This window comes from Pteropus medius, unplaced genomic scaffold (assembly GCF_902729225.1).
Source record: "Pteropus medius unplaced genomic scaffold, Ma_sr-lr_union100, whole genome shotgun sequence".
Classification (NCBI taxonomy): domain Eukaryota; kingdom Metazoa; phylum Chordata; class Mammalia; order Chiroptera; family Pteropodidae; genus Pteropus; species Pteropus medius.
Window position 1 is genome coordinate 1,976,099 of NW_024356336.1, and position 17,614 is coordinate 1,993,712.

The window sequence follows — 17,614 nt, forward strand, 5'->3', positions numbered from 1 at the left end:
AGTAATCTCTTCATAGAGTCAAGTGCAATGCTTCCTTGCTTCTTTCTGGATTATTCCATGCATTTCCATGCATGTAGGTCACTTTTTTATACTTCGCGAAAGGGAGCTATATATGACACCTGGTTCTGCACCACTCTTTCTACTGACTATATAGTATTCTGTTGCATGCATGTTCTGTATTTGAATCAATCCCCTGTTGATGAACTTTTAGGTTACTGCTAGAAACAGCAACACAGTGTCCATCCTAGTCCATCTGTCTTTGTGCACCTTCAGGTGTTTGAGTCCGTGGACGAGGTGGAACAGGTGGAGGCAGAAGGCAGGTTGGAGGAGAAACAGCCCAAGATCCCCAATGGGAACCTGGTGAATGGCACCTGTTCCCCGGACTCCGGCCATCCTTCCTCCCACAACTTCTCCTCAGGCCTCTCGGAGCACTCGGAGCCCAGCCTGAGTACGGAAGACAGTGTCATGGACGCCCAACGGAACGCTTCCCTGGTGCTTCGACCGGGGGACAGCAGCGTGGATGATGGGCAGAGCAGCGAGGCTACCACGTCCCGGGATGAGGCCCCCCGTGAGGAGCTGGCCGTGCAGGACAGCCTGGAGAGTGACTTTCTCGCCAATGAGAGCATGGATGAGTTCATGTCTATTACTGGCAGCATGGACGTGGCTCTGCCTGAAAAAGACAGCACCGCAATGGAGAGCTGGGTGGGCAGCGAGGTGGCGAAGCGTAGCCGGGCAGATAGTGAAGACAACCTCTCAGAGGAGCCCGAAATGGAAAGTCTCTTCCCCGCCTTGGCTTCTCTGGCCGTGAGCACTTCTGCCAACAACGAGGCATCCCCTGTGTCTTCCAGCGGTGTCACCTACTCCGTAAGTCTCTAGGATGCTCCTCCACTCAATTTTCTACAGCTGCAGGAGGGAGGGAGTGGCACCCACACAGTTATCCAGAACGGCTTCATCCCATTTCCCCATTACAGAGGGTTCACTGCAGAAACCCACATGGGGGAGGAGTTAGTATAATACTTAAAGAACACAGGCTTTGCAGTCAAACAGTCCTGGGTTCACACTCCAGCCTAGACATGTCACTATATGAGCCTCAGTTTCCCTATCTAATACCTTTCTTCCTGAGTTGTTTTCAGAATTAGTTAGTAAAGCCCTCTGTGCCAGGTACATAGTGAGTACTTGAGCAATAGCATCCTCGATGACGAGCATCTTGATTTACACTCAGGTGCAGCATTTTTTAAATATTCGCATTTGCTCTCTTGCTGGAAAGTCCAAACTGGTAGACGTCAACTGAAAGAGAGGTTTTCTGAGTTAGGCACTGTCCACTTTTCTTTAAAGACCACATTGTTTCTAACAAAGATATAAATGCCAGTAATTGAAAAAGTGAAACACTCAGACAAGTTTTGATACAAAAACCAGTTATCTGTCCCACCTGCTGCGCCCTGCCGCCCTCCCCCCTCCCCGCCCCATCGGCCCTCCCTGGAGGTAATAGTCGTTACTTATTCTGGTATTTACCCCGTGTCTGCAAATAACATGTATTGCTACTTCTTAATCTTTTTTAGTTTTTCTTTAGTTTTAGACGTTATCTATTGACTCCACACTATAGAAAAAGAAGATTTAGCCTACTTCCTTCCCTCTCCCCACATCCTCCTCACATAAGTGAAACCTCATCCCTATCCATCCAATAAAGTTAAAGTATTATATTAGTGTTAAATGACCATTGGGTAGTTTATGTTTTAACAATATAATGTATACATCATTTAGTCAGCTCTATTTATTTTTCTCTCCTGCAAAAAATTGTGATTTTCTAAAATGTTATCATTTTCTAGTCTCTGCTTTCCTTTTTTTAGTTTGCTACATATGTATCATTAATTACCCCCACACACACACACATATACACACACATAAACTGCCTTTTTTCTAAATTTTTTCTGAAACATTCAGACAGATCAGGTTTTCTAGTTGTTTTGTATGACTAAAGAATTCTAAGAGCACCTGGCCTTCCCCGGTTCCCTGTACTTGACAGGTAGCTTTCATTCTAGATCTTTCTCTGTCATCATCCCCAGGTTAATTTTGCTTCTCTCTCATTTCCTGTATCCAGTGTCTTTATCTTTCTTAGTTTACTCCTTTGTTTAGAGGAGCAGGTACTTCAGTAGCTTCCACATTTAAAAATTTTTAATTCCTTCTTATATACCAGGCTTCAAGTCTGATATATCTGGTTTTTTTTATATGAAATATATTCTTTACAATTACCTTTAGCAAAGTCTCTCGTATTTTGTGTCTCTCTTGAAAGACCTTCATTTTGCCCTCATTCTTAAAAGGCATTTTCACTGAATATGCAACTCTAGATTTCAGTTATTTTCTCTTAGTATTTTGAAGATATTCTTCTACTGTCTTCTGAATTCCATCGTTGCTGTTGAGAAGTCAGGTATCTAATTGCCATTCCTTCAAAGATAATCTGCTTTTCTCTCTAGCTACTTTTAAGATTCTCCTTTTGATATTGTATGTCATGTGTCTGAGTGTGGATTTCTTTTTCCGTTTTCAGGCTAGTGGTTTGTTGGGCTTTATGTACATGCAAGTTAGTATATTTAGTCAGTTCTACAAACTTTTCATCTACTATTCATTCAATTGTTGCTGCTTCCCAACTTTTCTCTCCTTCTGTAACTCTGTTTCTTAGACCTTCTCACACTATCTTCCGTGTATAATACTTCTCTTTCATTCTGTTATCTCTTCATTTCTCTGTGCTGAATCCCGAATAGTTTCTTTAGATCTCTTTTCATTTCATGAATTCTCTCTTCAGTAGTATCTAATTTTCTGTCGTATGTCTCTAGTGAGTTTTTAATATGTTTCATGAAGTTTTACTTGGCTTTTCTCCAAATCTGCTACAAAATGTTCTGCTTGGTTATTATATAGTCTCTTGCTCTCTATTCTTATTAGTAATTTCTTCTTTTTATTTCTTTAAAAATATTAAATATACTTACTTTATATTCTGCTCCTGATCACTCTACTACCTGAAGTCCTCGTGGATCTGGTTCTGCTGTCTGGTGTTTATGCTGACTGCCACTCATGGTGCCTTCTTTCTCTGTGTGTTTTGCAATTTTTTTTAACATGAGCTCATATTTCTTAGAATTTTATCTGTTGCACTATTTGAGGCCTAAATAGAGGTAGCTTCCTCAAGATAGAATTTTCTTTAGCCTCTTCCTAGTACCCAGGGGAATAACCAACCTGAGATCACTTTAATTAGATTCTCTACTTTTTCAGACTGCCCAGGTTGTGGGAATTTGGGTTATCAATCTGCATAAGTTATAAACCTGATTTGAGGCTATTAATTATCCAGGGAGATATTTTTTTCATTTAACTTGGCACCCATGTTCAAGACAGGTAGATGTCCTTGAGACCTCGGGATGGTAGTAGGTTTTTATTTCAATTTTCCTTTTATGGAGGGTGGCTCTTTGGGGTCCTGCCTTAATGCAGAAAAGTCTCTTAAATTCCATACCCTGGAATGGGGGAGCACAACACCATTAAATCCAAGCTTAAATTTTCCAGTTTGGCAGCTTCCCTCAAGGCAAAAGCCAGCTTTGTATTATCTTGCCTTTCTGGATTAATTTTTGGCCTTTAAATATTCTTTATTTTCTTGCTATACCATTGAACCATTTCATCAGGATTGTTGGGTCAAGACATATTGATGTCACGCATATTGCCAGAATTGGACTTCCATTCAGTTGTTCATACATCCTATCCAGCTTTCGGCAGAGAGGGATGCACGTTCAGCAACAGTTATAACTCTCTTGTAGTTTCTTCATCTGTAAAATGGGGATAATAATTCTATGCACCTCATAGAATTGTTTTGTTTTATCAAAGAAGAAAATAAAAATAATTTTCACTATATAAGAAAACAACGAGAACTAATTCAAACCCCCGACTGGTCCAGGTAGAGCATGTTTTTTTCAGCGAGGACAGGAGAAGGTTTAGGGGAGGGAGACTCTCTGGAGGACAGCCTCTGTGGGGAACTGAGGTGTAATTGTTCTTTCCTTCCCCTCCTGGGGTCCACAGCCGGAGTTGCTGGACCTGTACACAGTGAACCTGCACCGCATCGAGAAGGACGTACAGAGGTGCGACCGCAACTACTGGTACTTCACACCTGCCAACCTGGAGAAGCTGCGCAACATCATGTGCAGGTGGCTGGAGCAGGGGCAGAGGGTGGATCTATAGGGATTAGGGGGTCAAGTAAGGATGGCAGACGTGCAGGCTGCAGGGAGCCCAGCTGGAACTGCAGCCTCCGCCGTGGGCACCATGCCCACTTGGAATCTTATTCCAGCCCACACTGACAATAATATAACAAACATAATAATGATAATAATACAAGGCACTTATTAAGCCCTTTATTAACATCATCTCACTTCATCTTCACAACAGTCTATGAGGTAAGCATTATCCCCTTTTACAGGTGAGGAAATGGAGGCTCAGAGAGGTACCACATTGTTCAAGTCCCCCAGCTGAGCAGTGGCTGAATAGGACCTCATCCCCACTCTAGAGTCTCTTAGGCTTCAGAATCTGTGCTTTATTTCATTAAGCCAAGATCTGGGTCAACTTATTACTTTTCATTAAAAATTATTCTTTTTATTTCTTAAACTATGAAGGTAACCCATGCTTATTAAAACCCTGAGTCAACCAAGGAAATCAGTTCATAAGGTATAAAGAGAAACTTCTTCCACATCCAGTCATCAATACCACTCACCCAGGAGAAGTAACTACTAATAATATAGTAATGAATATTCCTCCACAGCTATGTATATAATATATGAGACTATATTATATACTATATATAATATAACAGCATGTATTTTGAAAGTTTTAAAAAGGTATTACTTATATAGGATTATTCTACAAACTGTTTTTCTACAACTTGTTTTTTACACTCAATAATACATCCTGGACTTCTTCCCATGCTGCTCTAACTTGGGTTTGCAAACTACTACTATGGCCTACCAGGCAATTCTAGCCCATCACTTGTTTTTGTAAATAAAATTTTATTAGAACTCAGCCATGCCCATTTGTTTGCATATTGTCTATGATTTTTTCTGCAGTGTCGAGTAGCTGAGACAGAGAAGATATGGCCTACAAAGCTGAAAATAATTATTATCGGAACCTCTCAGAAGAGGTTTGCCAACCGCTGCTCTAACTCATTCTTATTAATAAGCACCCCCTCTTTCCTATTCTGTCTTATAGTCTCCTAAGCAATCACTGCCTCTCAAAATTTAGTCTAGAAAATACAAACATTATTACCTTTAATGTAGTGTGTTACATTAAAATGAAAAAGTGCTGGGGGAGAAAAGATAGACTGACTTTTGACTGATTATTAGGAAAAATCATGGAAGGCCTCACAGAGGTGGTGATATTTAAGGTAGACTTTGGCAACATTAGGAGAATCTGAAGAACCATTTGACATACAAGTCAGAGGCATATACCCTGGGGTGAGGTCACCTGAATTCAAATCCTTCCTCTGTCACTTATTTTTAGGTGTTTGACTTTGTACATGTCATGTATCTCTCTGTGCCTCAGTCTCCTCATCCATGAAATGAAATAATTGTTTTTTTATATGATTATTTTGAAAATTAGATGATGCAATATATGTATAGTGGACCGAGTAGAGAGTAAATACCCAGTAAATATTAGCTTTTACTATTAAGGGGCAGGTGGGAATTCCAGATAGAGGGAACTGCTAGGGCAAAAGCACAATGGTGTGAACGTGTGCTTTATCTGTACGTGTGTGGCTGGAGAGGAAGAAGTACTGGGAAATGATGGATGAGACTGTGAAGGTGGTTTGGGAAGAAACTGTGAATGCCTTGTACCCCCAATTAAGGAGTTTGGATATTGTCTTGTCACACAGTGGGAGCTTGTGAAAGTTTTCGAGCAAGCAGTAGCCTCCTTGAGCTGGACTTTAAGAAGGTCATCCTGATAGCTGAGCATAGGATGTTTGAAGAGAGTAAGACTGACGATGGGGATGCAGGCAGGAGGTTAAGGGAGTGGTCCAGGTGAGGGATGGAGGACTGAATCAGGGAGGAGGGAAAGGAAGAGTGGGTTGAAGAAGCAGATTGTGGGTGTCATTACTGAGCCCCTTGTGTCTCTTTTGTAGCTACATCTGGCAGCACATTGAGATCGGCTATGTCCAAGGCATGTGCGACCTCCTGGCTCCTTTGCTGGTCATTCTGGATGATGGTGAGTGTGTTCTCCCCACCCCAGGGCTTGGGGTACAGTTTCTTTCTTACTGTAGAGGAGGGAAGTTAACTTTACTCTGTGACTCCATGGAATAGATCAGTACTGGTGCTCAGAAGACCTGTCTGGTGAACACATCAAGGTCCTAGTGAAATTGTTCTGTGTTAGCCAACATTTGTTTCCAGGTAGCCAACACTTATTTCCAGGTGCCCAACACACAGCCAGGCCTTTTCTAGCCACTGATTATATAAACATGAATGAGAAAAAAGAAAAACCCAGGCTCAGATGGCTTCACTTGTGAATTCTGCAAACACTTGAAAGAAGAATTAATACCAATTCCTCCCAAACTCTTCCAAAAAATAAGAGGGAACACTTCCTAACTTATTCTATGAAGCTAGTTCTTACATAAGAACCCTTTGGTACCCTGATACCAATACCAGACAAAGACATCAAAAAAAAGAACACTACAGACTAATATCCTTTATGAATATAAAAGCAAACTCTTCAACAAAAAATAGCAAACCAAATCTGGCAAGAGATAAAAAGAAATATACCATGACCAAATGAGATTTATCTCTGGAATGCAAGGCTGGTTCAATGTATGAAAATCAATTAATGTAATTCACCACATTAGTAGAATACAGGACAAAAACCATATGATCGTCTCAATTGTCAATTAAATGGCATTTGACAATTTTCAGCACGCTTTCATGATAAAAACACTCAACAAACTAGGAATAGAAGGAGGCTTCTTCAACATGATAAAAGGCACCTATGAAAAACCTAGAGCTAGACTGATTACTTTCCCCAAAAAGTCAGGAGTAAGACAAGGATGTACACTTTTGTCACAGAAGTTTCAAGCCAAGACAATTAGGGAAGAAAGACTCAAAAGGCATGAGATTGGAAAACAATTAAAACCATCTCGATTTACATTTAGGAAATGCTAAGGAATCAAAAACATATTAGAATTAATAAATGAGTTCGATAAGGTTTCAGGACACAAAATCTATGTACAAAAGTCAATTGTATTTCTATACAATTGCAATGAATAATCCAAAAATGAAATTAGGAAGGAAATTCCATTTGCAATAGCATCTAAAAGAAGAAATATTTATGAATAAGTTTAACTTAAGAAGTGCAAGATTTGTACTCCAAAAACCACAAAACATCGTTTAAAGAAATTAAAGAGATAAATAAATGGTAAAATCTCATGCTCATGGATCAGAAGACCTAGTATTGTTAAGATGGCAGTACATTCCAAATTGATGTAGACTTCATGCAATTTAATGACAGGTCAGAATCCCAGCCTTCTTCTTTTTTTTTTTTTTGCGAAAATTGACATACTGACCCTAAAATTCATATGGAAATTCAAGGGACCAAGAATAGTGAAATCGGTTTTGGAAAAGGAGAAAAGGTTAGGGACACATACTTTCCAATTTCAAAACCCACTACAAAGTTACCGTAATCAAGACAGTGTGGTACTTCCATAAAGATAGACATGTAGATCAACGGAATAGAATTGAGAGTCCAGAAATAAACCCTTTCATATGTGGTCAGTTGATTTTGACAATATGCCAAGACATTTCAACTGCTGAAACACTGAGTATCCACACACAAAAGATTGAAGTTGGGTTCCTACCTCACACTGTATATAAAAATACTAACTTAAAATGAATCATAAACTAAAATATCAAAGCTAAAACCATAGAATTATTAGAAGAAAACATAGGCATAAGCATTTGTGACCTTGGGTTAGGCAATGGTTTCTTAGATGTGACACCAAAAGCATAAAGTGACAAAATAAAAAGTAGATAAATTGGCCTTCAATTGGACATCTGCGCTTCAAAGAACACTATTAAGAAAGTGAAGAGAACCCAGAAAATGGAAGAAAATATTTGCAAATCACATATATCATTAGGAACTTGTATTAAAAAAATATAAAGAACTCTTACAACTCAACACTAAAAAGATCAATAAACCAATTAAAAATAGGCAGAGGTTTTGAATAGGCATTTCTCAGTACAATAGAAGACGTACAAGTGGCCAATAAGAGCATTAAAAGATGCTCAGAATCTTTACTCATTAGGGAAATACAAATCAAAACCACAGTGAGAGCCACTTCACACCCACTCAGATGGCTAGAATAAAAACGACAGAAAAGAGGTGTTACTGGGGATATGGAGAAATCGGAGCTCTCAGACATTTCTAGTGGGATTGTGAAATGGTGCAGCCGCTTAGGAAAACAGTTTGGCAGTTCCTTATAATAACATAGAGTTACCTTATGATCCAGCAATTCCATTCATAGATATATCCTCAAGAGAAATGAAAACATATGTTCATACAAATATTTTTACACGAATGTGCCCGATAGCATTATTCTTAATAGCCAAAAAGTGGAAACAACCCAAATGTTCATCAACAGAGGAACAAGTAAACAAATTGTGGTGTAGCCATACAATGGAATATTATTTGGCCAAAAAAAAAAAAATGATCTGATACATACTACAATGTGAATGAACCTTGAAAATATCATGCTGAGTGAAAGAAGCCAGAAACAAAAGACCACATATTATATGATTTCATTTATATGAAATGTCCAGAACAGGGAAATCTGTAGAGACAGTGGTTGACAGGTACTGGAGATAGGGAAATGAGCAAAGACTGCCAATGCATACAGGGTATCCTTTGGGGTGATGAAAATGTTCTCAAATACATAGTGATGATGGTTATACAACTCCAAGTATACTAAAGCCACTGAACTGCACATTTAAAAGGGTGAATTTTATGGTATGTAAATCTCAATTAGGCTGTTATAAAAATAGGGAGCATAACTCCCTACTCTGTAGGCGTGGGCTGCGTTAGTGACTTCCTTCCCAGAAGTTCGGTGGAGAAGTGGTGGGAGTGAGAGAGAAACTGTACAGTGGAGAAACCTGGCAAACACTGCCTCGGCCAGAGACCAAGATCAGCATCGACAGTTATATGTCATGTTGACAGTTATATCCTTGATGTGATGCGATTAGAATGGCATGTGACTGACCTATGTGGTCTTTCTCCCAATGACCCATAATCCTAGCCTTATGAGAAAAACACCAGACAAATTCCAGTAGGCATTCTATAGATTACTTGACAAGAACTCCTTAAAGCTGTCACGGTCATCAAAAACAAAGCCTGAGAAACTCTAGTAGAGCCTAAGGAAACATGACAACTATATGTAATGTGTTATCCTGGATGTGTTTTTAGAACAAAAAAAGAACATTAGGTAAAAAACTATGGACTTTAGGTAATAATGTATCATCAGTGGGTCATTAATTGTAACAGATGTACCATACTTATATGTTAGTAATAGTAACTGGTGTGGGGTATATGGAAACTCTCTTAATTTTCTTTTAATTCTATCAATTTTTCTAAAAAATAAAGTCTTTTAAAAAATGAATGGGATTCTACTGTGCCTTGGGAAACCTCATAATTTTCCCCAACATTATTAGGTGTTAGGAACAAAAAAAAGTACCATTTTCAAATAAATTTTTTAAACACTGGGTTAAACAGTATGAAACAGATTTCATTTCTTTATTGTAGGACTTCTCAGAGACTTTCCTTTCTTAATGTATGGAGTGACTCTGTAATCAGCATTTTGCAAAGTTATTTGACCATTTCTTTGCATAATGCCTATAAACACCCTCCCAATATTGATGTCTGCTGTTTTAATGTAGTGGTTCCCAGATTTGAGAATTTCACGAACCCCGTAGAATTTCAAAAAAGAAAATAAAAGTTTGGAACCAACGATACATTATCAACTTTTTATTATAGCAAATAGGATTCTTTAAAACAGAGCATTTGCCATCATCATCATTTCCTAAAAGAAAAGTTATTTCACCACCTCAAGGCGGGAAGTAGGTAATTACTTTAAGATTAGAGAGCGTATGCCTTCACGTGGAACACACTGGCATGCCATTGCCACATGTTTCTCATTTGTCTGTGGACATTATGAACCAGCTCAGGGCCCTAGACCATCACTCTGGGACCTCGGTTTCTTTGGACAGTGGCGGAGTTGACTGTTTCTCCTGGGCTCTTTCCCCAGAGGCCCTCGCCTTCAGCTGCTTCACAGAGCTCATGAAGAGGATGAACCAGAACTTCCCTCACGGAGGTGCCATGGACACGCACTTTGCCAACATGAGGTCACTAATCCAGGTATGATCCATTCCTATTCAATAATATAAGTTATTCCAACTGACCTTAAGTCAACTGAATAGCCAAGCCTGGTTTAACTCAGCTCAGTAACTTGATTCTGCTTGAACTCAATTCGGTTCAACTCAACTCAGCCCACCTCATTTGAACTCAAAAACTCAATCAGCTCAACCTTAATTCAGCAACTAAAATCAAGCCCATTGGACTGAGCATTTACTTGGTCCAGGCCTGTGACCACAACAATGAAGGAGATGTGGGTGTTTGATTTTATTAGTCCTTCTCCTCAAAGTAATGTTTGGGTATGTTCCTCATACACACACACAGTTTTATTGAGATGTAATTCATATACCATAAAATCACCCTTTTTAAATGTATAATTCACTTGTTTTTAGAATATTCACAATTGTGAAATCATCATCACTATCTAATTTAAGAACATTTTTATTATCTCAAAAAAGAAACTCCATACCCAGTAACGTCAGTCCCTTTCCCCAATACCTGGCAATCACTGATCGACTTTCCATCTCCATAGCCTTTACCTATTCTGTAAGTTCCATATAAAGAGAATCATATAATATGTTGCTTTTGAGTCAGGCTTCTTTCACTTACTATAACATTTTCGTGGTCCATCCATGCTGCAGCATATGTCAGTACGTCATTCATTTTTATGGCTGAATAATGTACTGTTGTGTGGATATACCATATTTTGTTTATCCATTCATCTGTTGATGGACATTTGGGTTGTTTCCATTTGGGGGCTATTACGAATAGTGCTGCTGTGCACATTCAAGTACACATTTTTATATGGACATAGTTTTCATTTCTTTGAGAATAGATCTAGGAATGGAATTGCAGCCACACCATTTTATATTCCCACTGGCAACATAACGAGGGTTCCAGTTTCTCTATCCTTGCCAACACTTTGCTGTCTGTCATTTTTATAGCCATCCTAGTGGGTGTAAAGTGGTACCTAATATGGTTTTGACTTGTGTTTTCCTAATGATTCATAATGAGTAGTTCTCATGTGCATATTGGCCATTTGCATATCTTCTTTGGAGAAATGACTGGGTTAGGTCGAGCTAGATTGATTTACACTTCAGGTCCCATTTCTTAGCTCCATTTGGTTGTTAAGGTCTGCAGGGCGTCCGGCATGGAGATGTATCATTATTTATTCAGCTGTCCCTTCTGGTTCAGCCTTTTCCCATGAGGCTGATGTCCACCTTTCCTTCCTCTGACAGATCCTGGACTCAGAGCTCTTTGAGCTGATGCATCAGAATGGGGACTACACTCACTTCTACTTCTGCTACCGCTGGTTTCTGCTGGATTTCAAGCGAGGTACAGATTTCAAATTGGGGCCTTGTACCCGGTCTCTTTGTAGCCAAATCTCAGAGGTAAAGATACCATGGAGCAAAACCAATGGAAAAGAGTAGCTAGCACCCATTTACTGAGTTCTGTCGGTTTACCCACGTTATTCTTGCAATGCCACTAAGCAGTAGGTATCGTTACAGTCCCTGTTTTACAATGTGGAAACTAAGGCTGAGAAGAATTAAATTCACAGCTAGGTAGACTAAAGCCAGGATCTGAGCCCCCCTCTCTCTACCCTCTAAGGCCAGTTCCCTTCTATTCTGTTATGCTGCCTGTCACAGACCAAGAACTTTGAAGCTCATAGAGCACGTTTCACATGTGACTTAGAAATCATGTATAACAAAGTACATTGCAACTGTGCAAATATGGGGTGATGCTAAGAATAATAATATCTAACACCTATGGAGGTGTTCATTAAGTACCAGGTACTAGTGCTGAGCCATTTCTGTGTATTATCTCTTTTGTCTTGTATTACTGTTGGCACCACCCCACTTAGAGATGAGGAAAGAGAGAGGCTCATGGAGGAAAGGAACTGACCCAAGGTCACCTTCCCAGTAAGCGATGAAGCTAGGATTCAGACTGAATCTATTGGACATAGAAAGCCTTGCTCTTAACCATGGCTCTGTTCTATCTCTTCACTAGATGCAGAGGCAGCAGCCAGCTCTGCCTGTGTGCAGGGGGAAGGGGAGATACACCCCATGGGTGCTAAAAGAGATGGAGGATGCAGGGAAAGAGGGGGCACTGGTCAAGGGGCAGAGCAGGGACAGGTCAGTGTCAATCAAACGTACGCATGCTCACTTCCTCTACCTGTAGAATGTCAGAGCTGGAAACTTACAACCCACCTGGTTTGTATAGCCTGTTTTACAGACAGGTAAAACCGAGGCTTCTGATGGTCAAATGGCAGAGTCAAGGGCAGGCAACACCGTGAGCTCTGTGGCTGACTCTCTCCCCATACGTGTGTGTGTTGATGTCTTGGCAGAACTCATCTACGATGATGTCTTCTCTGTCTGGGAGACCATCTGGGCAGCCAAACATGTCTCTTCTGCCCACTACGTCCTGTTCATTGCACTGGCTCTGGTGGAGGTCTACCGGGACATCATCTTAGAGAACAACATGGATTTCACAGACATCATCAAATTCTTTAATGGTACCCACATGACCAGGGTCTCCTCTGAGGGCCGTGGGCTTCTGGAGGGATGGAAATTCACTGAGACTGACACACAGTGAAGGGGCTGAAGCGGGGTTCTTCTCACTTTTTTTGCCTATTTCCAAATGGGTGAGTTAAGATCTTGTAATGCTGAGGGGTCATTTTTCTTGGATCTGGCAGCAGGAGCATATGTGGTGAAATCAGGCTTGAGGGAAAACCCTGGCTCTGCCACTAACAGCTGTGCCCATGGACAAGTCACTTATCCTCTCTAAACATTCACTTCCTCATACGTGAAATGGGGTAACGGTGTCTGCTTCCAGGGGTCGATGTGCGTAGGAAAAGCAGGCACAGGAAGGCAGGTGAAGTGACATGAAAAAGGCATGACCTTTTAAGTCAGGCAGATGTGGATTTTGATCCCAGCTCTGCCAAAATGGTGCTAACAACACCACCCTCACAGAGATGTCAGAACAATTAAATGAGATGTAAATAAAGCCTGTCACATGATACCTGGCCCATATGAGGGGGCCCATAGCTGGAAGCTATTGCTACCATTATTACTATTTAACTTTTTTTTTTTAAGTAAAGAAGGTTTTGGAAAAAACAAAACTGATTCTAGTATATTGTCACAACAAAGAAATTGACATTGGAATGTTACTGTTAACTAAATTACAGACTTTATTTGATTTCATCTAGTTTTTAATTCATGTCCTTTTTCTGCTCCAGGATCCAATCCAGAAAACCACATTGTGTTTAGTGGGTTCATTAAAAAAAGTTTTTTCTAGCCAGTCTTTTCCACAGTCGTACATATTTTTATGATATTAACCATTACAGAATCCAGTTGTATCATTTTTTTCTGCTCAATTTTTATTTATTGATTTATGTATTTATTTATTTATTTGTTTGTTTTTAGGTGAGGCAACCCTCGGTTGACCTCACAGATTGCAAGGACCCTGTCATCTTACAATCCCTTATTTTTTATTTTTTACACCTACAGCACCTGGTCTTCCTAGGTGGTCTCCCATCCAAGTACTAACCAGACCCGACCCTGCTTACTGCTCAATTTTTTAAAACTGCCTTCCATATAATCACTTTTTAAGACTGCAGAATATTCTTCAAGCAACTATCCAAAACTTACTGAATCATCTCCTGTTATTGAGCATCGAGGCTATCTTCAGTTTGAGTGTGTGATTGAGAACCCAAAGCAGTTCCTAGCTTAGTCTAGAGGTTCCCAAACTTTCTCAGTTCATGGCAAGCCAGGTCAAAAATTCCTCTTAGCAAATAGATGAGTCTGAACCAATTAATATGCATTTATACACTAACAACTTAGCAGACATTTGAAAGATAATACACTTAAGTCAAAAGAAATTATTTTATTACATTCTTAAATATAACTACAATTACTAAAGGGATGTATGCACCCTCTGGGCTTCGTGCAGCTTCTCAAACCTACAGTCAGGTTGAAAACCACCCCTTTCATTTCCTGTTCCAGTGATTTGTGGTATACTTTTTATCACAGCAACCACTTACCAAAAACCTAGCTTTGCGAAGCTAAAAAGTCATCGATTGGGATGTAGTGCAGTTTGTGAACTCATTCATATTAGCAGTTTATGTAGTGTTTCAAGAGATATGAAGTATCATTGTGTTTCCTTCAAATTTTTTGTGAGTTCACAGAGGCACCCTGGGGTACCTTGGCACCCAGTTTGGGAACCATGATCTTACTGCCTTTTTTTTTTTTCCTACTAAATGATTTCTTATGACATTCTGTTTTAAAGATCTGATCATTTTGTGTGGCTCTTGATAAAATTATTATTTTTGCTTTCTTTCCTCCCCTCTCCTGTTGCTTTCTTCCTTTCATACTTTTAAGCTTCTGCTGTGTGCCAGGATGGCTTTCTTATAAAGTTCCCAGTCGTTGTATTTGTGGGAAGGGGGTGGGAAGATACAACATTTTTTAGCACACACTGAACGAACGTCATCCCATCTGATCTCACAGTAACCTCGTGAAGTAGGTGCTGTTACAGTCCCCATTTTATAGACAAGGAAATGGGGGAAGGGGGATCCAGAGATGCCGGCCCTCCCCAAGATCTCTGTTTCCAGAGCCACTTGGGGGATGATGCCAGATAATGATGATGGGGACACCCCAAAGGCCCCTCTAGGGGCTGGAAGTGTGTCCTAAGGATGGACACAGAAGGAGACTCATGAGATATTGTTGCCTTCTGCTTTTTCAGAAATGGCCGAGCGACACAACACCAAGCAGGTCCTGAAGCTGGCCCGCGGCCTCGTGTACAAGGTGCAGACTCTGATCGAGAACAAGTGACGGCCGCTTTACTCAGGCGGTGTCAGTGGAGCTGTCACCTGCCTGTTCTGCCCGTTTCCCTCCCGGCCGCCCTGGGAGTGAGTGAGGTCCTGGTATCTGTTCATGAGTATGGACTTCTGTGCAAAGAGACACTGACCTACAATGGCTGCCAGGCAGCGAGGTCGAGGGGTTGCCCCTTGAGTTCAGCCTTATGTTTTCCTGTTTGACCAAAGATTGCCCACGTCTGGGATTCCTCCCTTGTGGGAGTCGTTGATGGATGGAGCGAGCATCTCCAGAATTATCTCCTCTCTCTCTTCTTCTCTCCCACATCCCTCCAAACTGTCTTGTCAGGTGAAACATGGGGAGGGAAGTTTTGAAAATTGGTGTAGGAGAGGTCTATGGGACTACCTCTATGTTTCGAAAGGGGCCTTTGGAGATGTTCCGGAACATGGCTGGAACGTTGGCGTGGAGCAGGGTTTCTACACCTCAGCGCTATTGACATTTAGGCTGGGTCGTTCTGTTTTGAGAGATGCTGTCCTGTGCACTGTAGGACGTTGAGCAGCATGCCTGGCCTCTACTTGCTATATGCCAGTAGCATCCTCTTCCCCACCCCAGTTGTGACAACCTAGAATGTCCCCAGATATGCCACATGTCCCCATTTGAGACCCATTGGCTAAGAGGGGCTACCAGTGAATCTCCCAACCCACTCTCTTTCTACCTAAGCCACCCGTGTCCTGAGGCTTTCTCCCATTTAGAAACAGCACACACGAGCCCTACACTTGTCTCCCCTTGAGGTTTGGGGACCCATTTGTTGTTTTCTCTCATTTTTTTCCTCTGCCTGACCCCAGGAGAGACTTCTTTTCTTCTTTTTAAGAAAGGGGTCTTCCTGCAAGGATGGTGGAATCCCTCCCAGAGGTGTCTGTAGGCTTGTGATGTCTGACACTCTCCTGGGTCCGCCCCTCTGGCAGGGTGGAGTCTGCATCTCCTTCCTCTCCCTCCAGGGCAGACCTCGCCACAATCCGTCTGGTGCTCCAGAAGCTTGGAAGCTGTGTGTTGGAGGTCAGGGATGCTGCCTTTTCCCCAAGTGCCCTTGCTCACTCAGGACAAAGGAGAAAAAGGAGGACAGGTTGGCCAGGGTAGATGTGTGTGTGTGTTTTCCTCGGGTAATGTCTGCTGGTGAATTAGCGCCCAGATCACAGCTAGGTCTGGAAACAGTCCCCTCCATGTCTTTACACAAAGGGTCACCAAGCTACAGACAGATCCTGAGTTAGCTAGTTCACTCTGCCCACCTGTCCTTTCAGAAGAGCAGTCCTGCCAATTCCTTTTTTCTGAGAATGCAGAATCAGGAGAAACAGTGAGTCAAGGTGGAATACTCTTCCCAAGAATGGCAGGTAGGATTTTGCAGAGGGGAGCAGACATGTAAAGCACACTGAAGTATTGGCAGAGGAGGTGCATCAGTCCTCCCTCCCTGATCAAATCAGGACTGGAGAAATCCTTTCTCTGCATACCTGTGAAGGCTCTTTCCTGGGTAACAGCGCCTTCAACTGTACCTGAAGCCTGGTGGGGCCTCTTAGGCAGGACAGACAAGGCCCAGATAGCCCTTGATTCTGAAGAGTGTACATCTTCTCGCCCTGGTCCCCCACCTTCCCAAGATGGGAAAAAGTGTGTGAAAGGCCCCTCCAGAGAAACGTGTCTTTTGTCCCTCAGCTAATCACTACAGAGGACGTTATGTTAGCAAGACCCAGGTCTTAGACCTTCTGATTCTTATTTATTTTTATTGACAGACTAGTCACAAACTATAGCACACGATCTCTTCTCTGCCTTCTCTCGTGGTGTTCCAGAGGAATGTCTGTGGTTGTGGTTTGGATTAACTCACATTTATTCAGCTTACTGTGCTTATTCAGGTCTCTGTATGTCGTGTGTGTCCTCATGTCCTGGAATCGAATGCGTGGGGTCACTCTATCTATTGAGTGCCCTTTTCTCAGTGTTGCCAACATATCTTGTAACTGTTTACTGGTGAATTGTGTCTATATAGAGAAAATATATATATAAATAGAGAAATGTGTGAATCTGGGTTGTTTTTGTTTCTATGTCTTGGGGAATTTTTTTAATATGTAAGAAAGAAATGTTTGCTTCTGAAGACTAGCCTCCCATCCCCACCTCAGTGACCCATACCCAGATGGGATCAGATTCTCATGAGAGCTGCCTGGTCTCTCCCTAGAAAGTTCAAAGCAGGTTAACCTCTTCTCACTCCTTGTATCAGTTAGCTGTTACCACAAGTAAAGCTGTGTAACAAACTACTCCAAATCTTTATGGCTTAAAACACATTTATTTAGCTCGTGAGTTTATGGTGAACAATATGGACTAGGTTCAGCCGTTAGGTTCTTCTGGCCTCAGCTGGACTTCTCCAT

At 41.3% G+C, this 17,614-nt stretch overlaps 1 protein-coding gene across 3 annotated transcripts in view; it reads left to right on the forward strand.

Moving 5' to 3' along the window:
* The window catches only part of SGSM1 (small G protein signaling modulator 1), an 83,455-nt gene extending 66,191 nt beyond the window's left edge, over positions 1-17,264 (forward strand). For 2 of the 3 annotated variants that reach the window (XM_039861803.1, XM_039861805.1), the window contains 7 exons: positions 274-864; positions 4,051-4,175; positions 6,134-6,216; positions 10,292-10,401; positions 11,637-11,733; positions 12,743-12,910; positions 15,136-17,264. In XM_039861803.1, the coding sequence (XP_039717737.1) occupies positions 274-864; positions 4,051-4,175; positions 6,134-6,216; positions 10,292-10,401; positions 11,637-11,733; positions 12,743-12,910; positions 15,136-15,224 (1,263 nt within the window). In that variant the 3' untranslated portion in view covers positions 15,225-17,264. The remainder of the gene's footprint in view (positions 1-273; positions 865-4,050; positions 4,176-6,133; positions 6,217-10,291; positions 10,402-11,636; positions 11,734-12,742; positions 12,911-15,135) is intronic. The other variant, XM_039861804.1, reaches the window with a different exon arrangement.
* Positions 17,265-17,614: the final 350 nt, after the last annotated feature.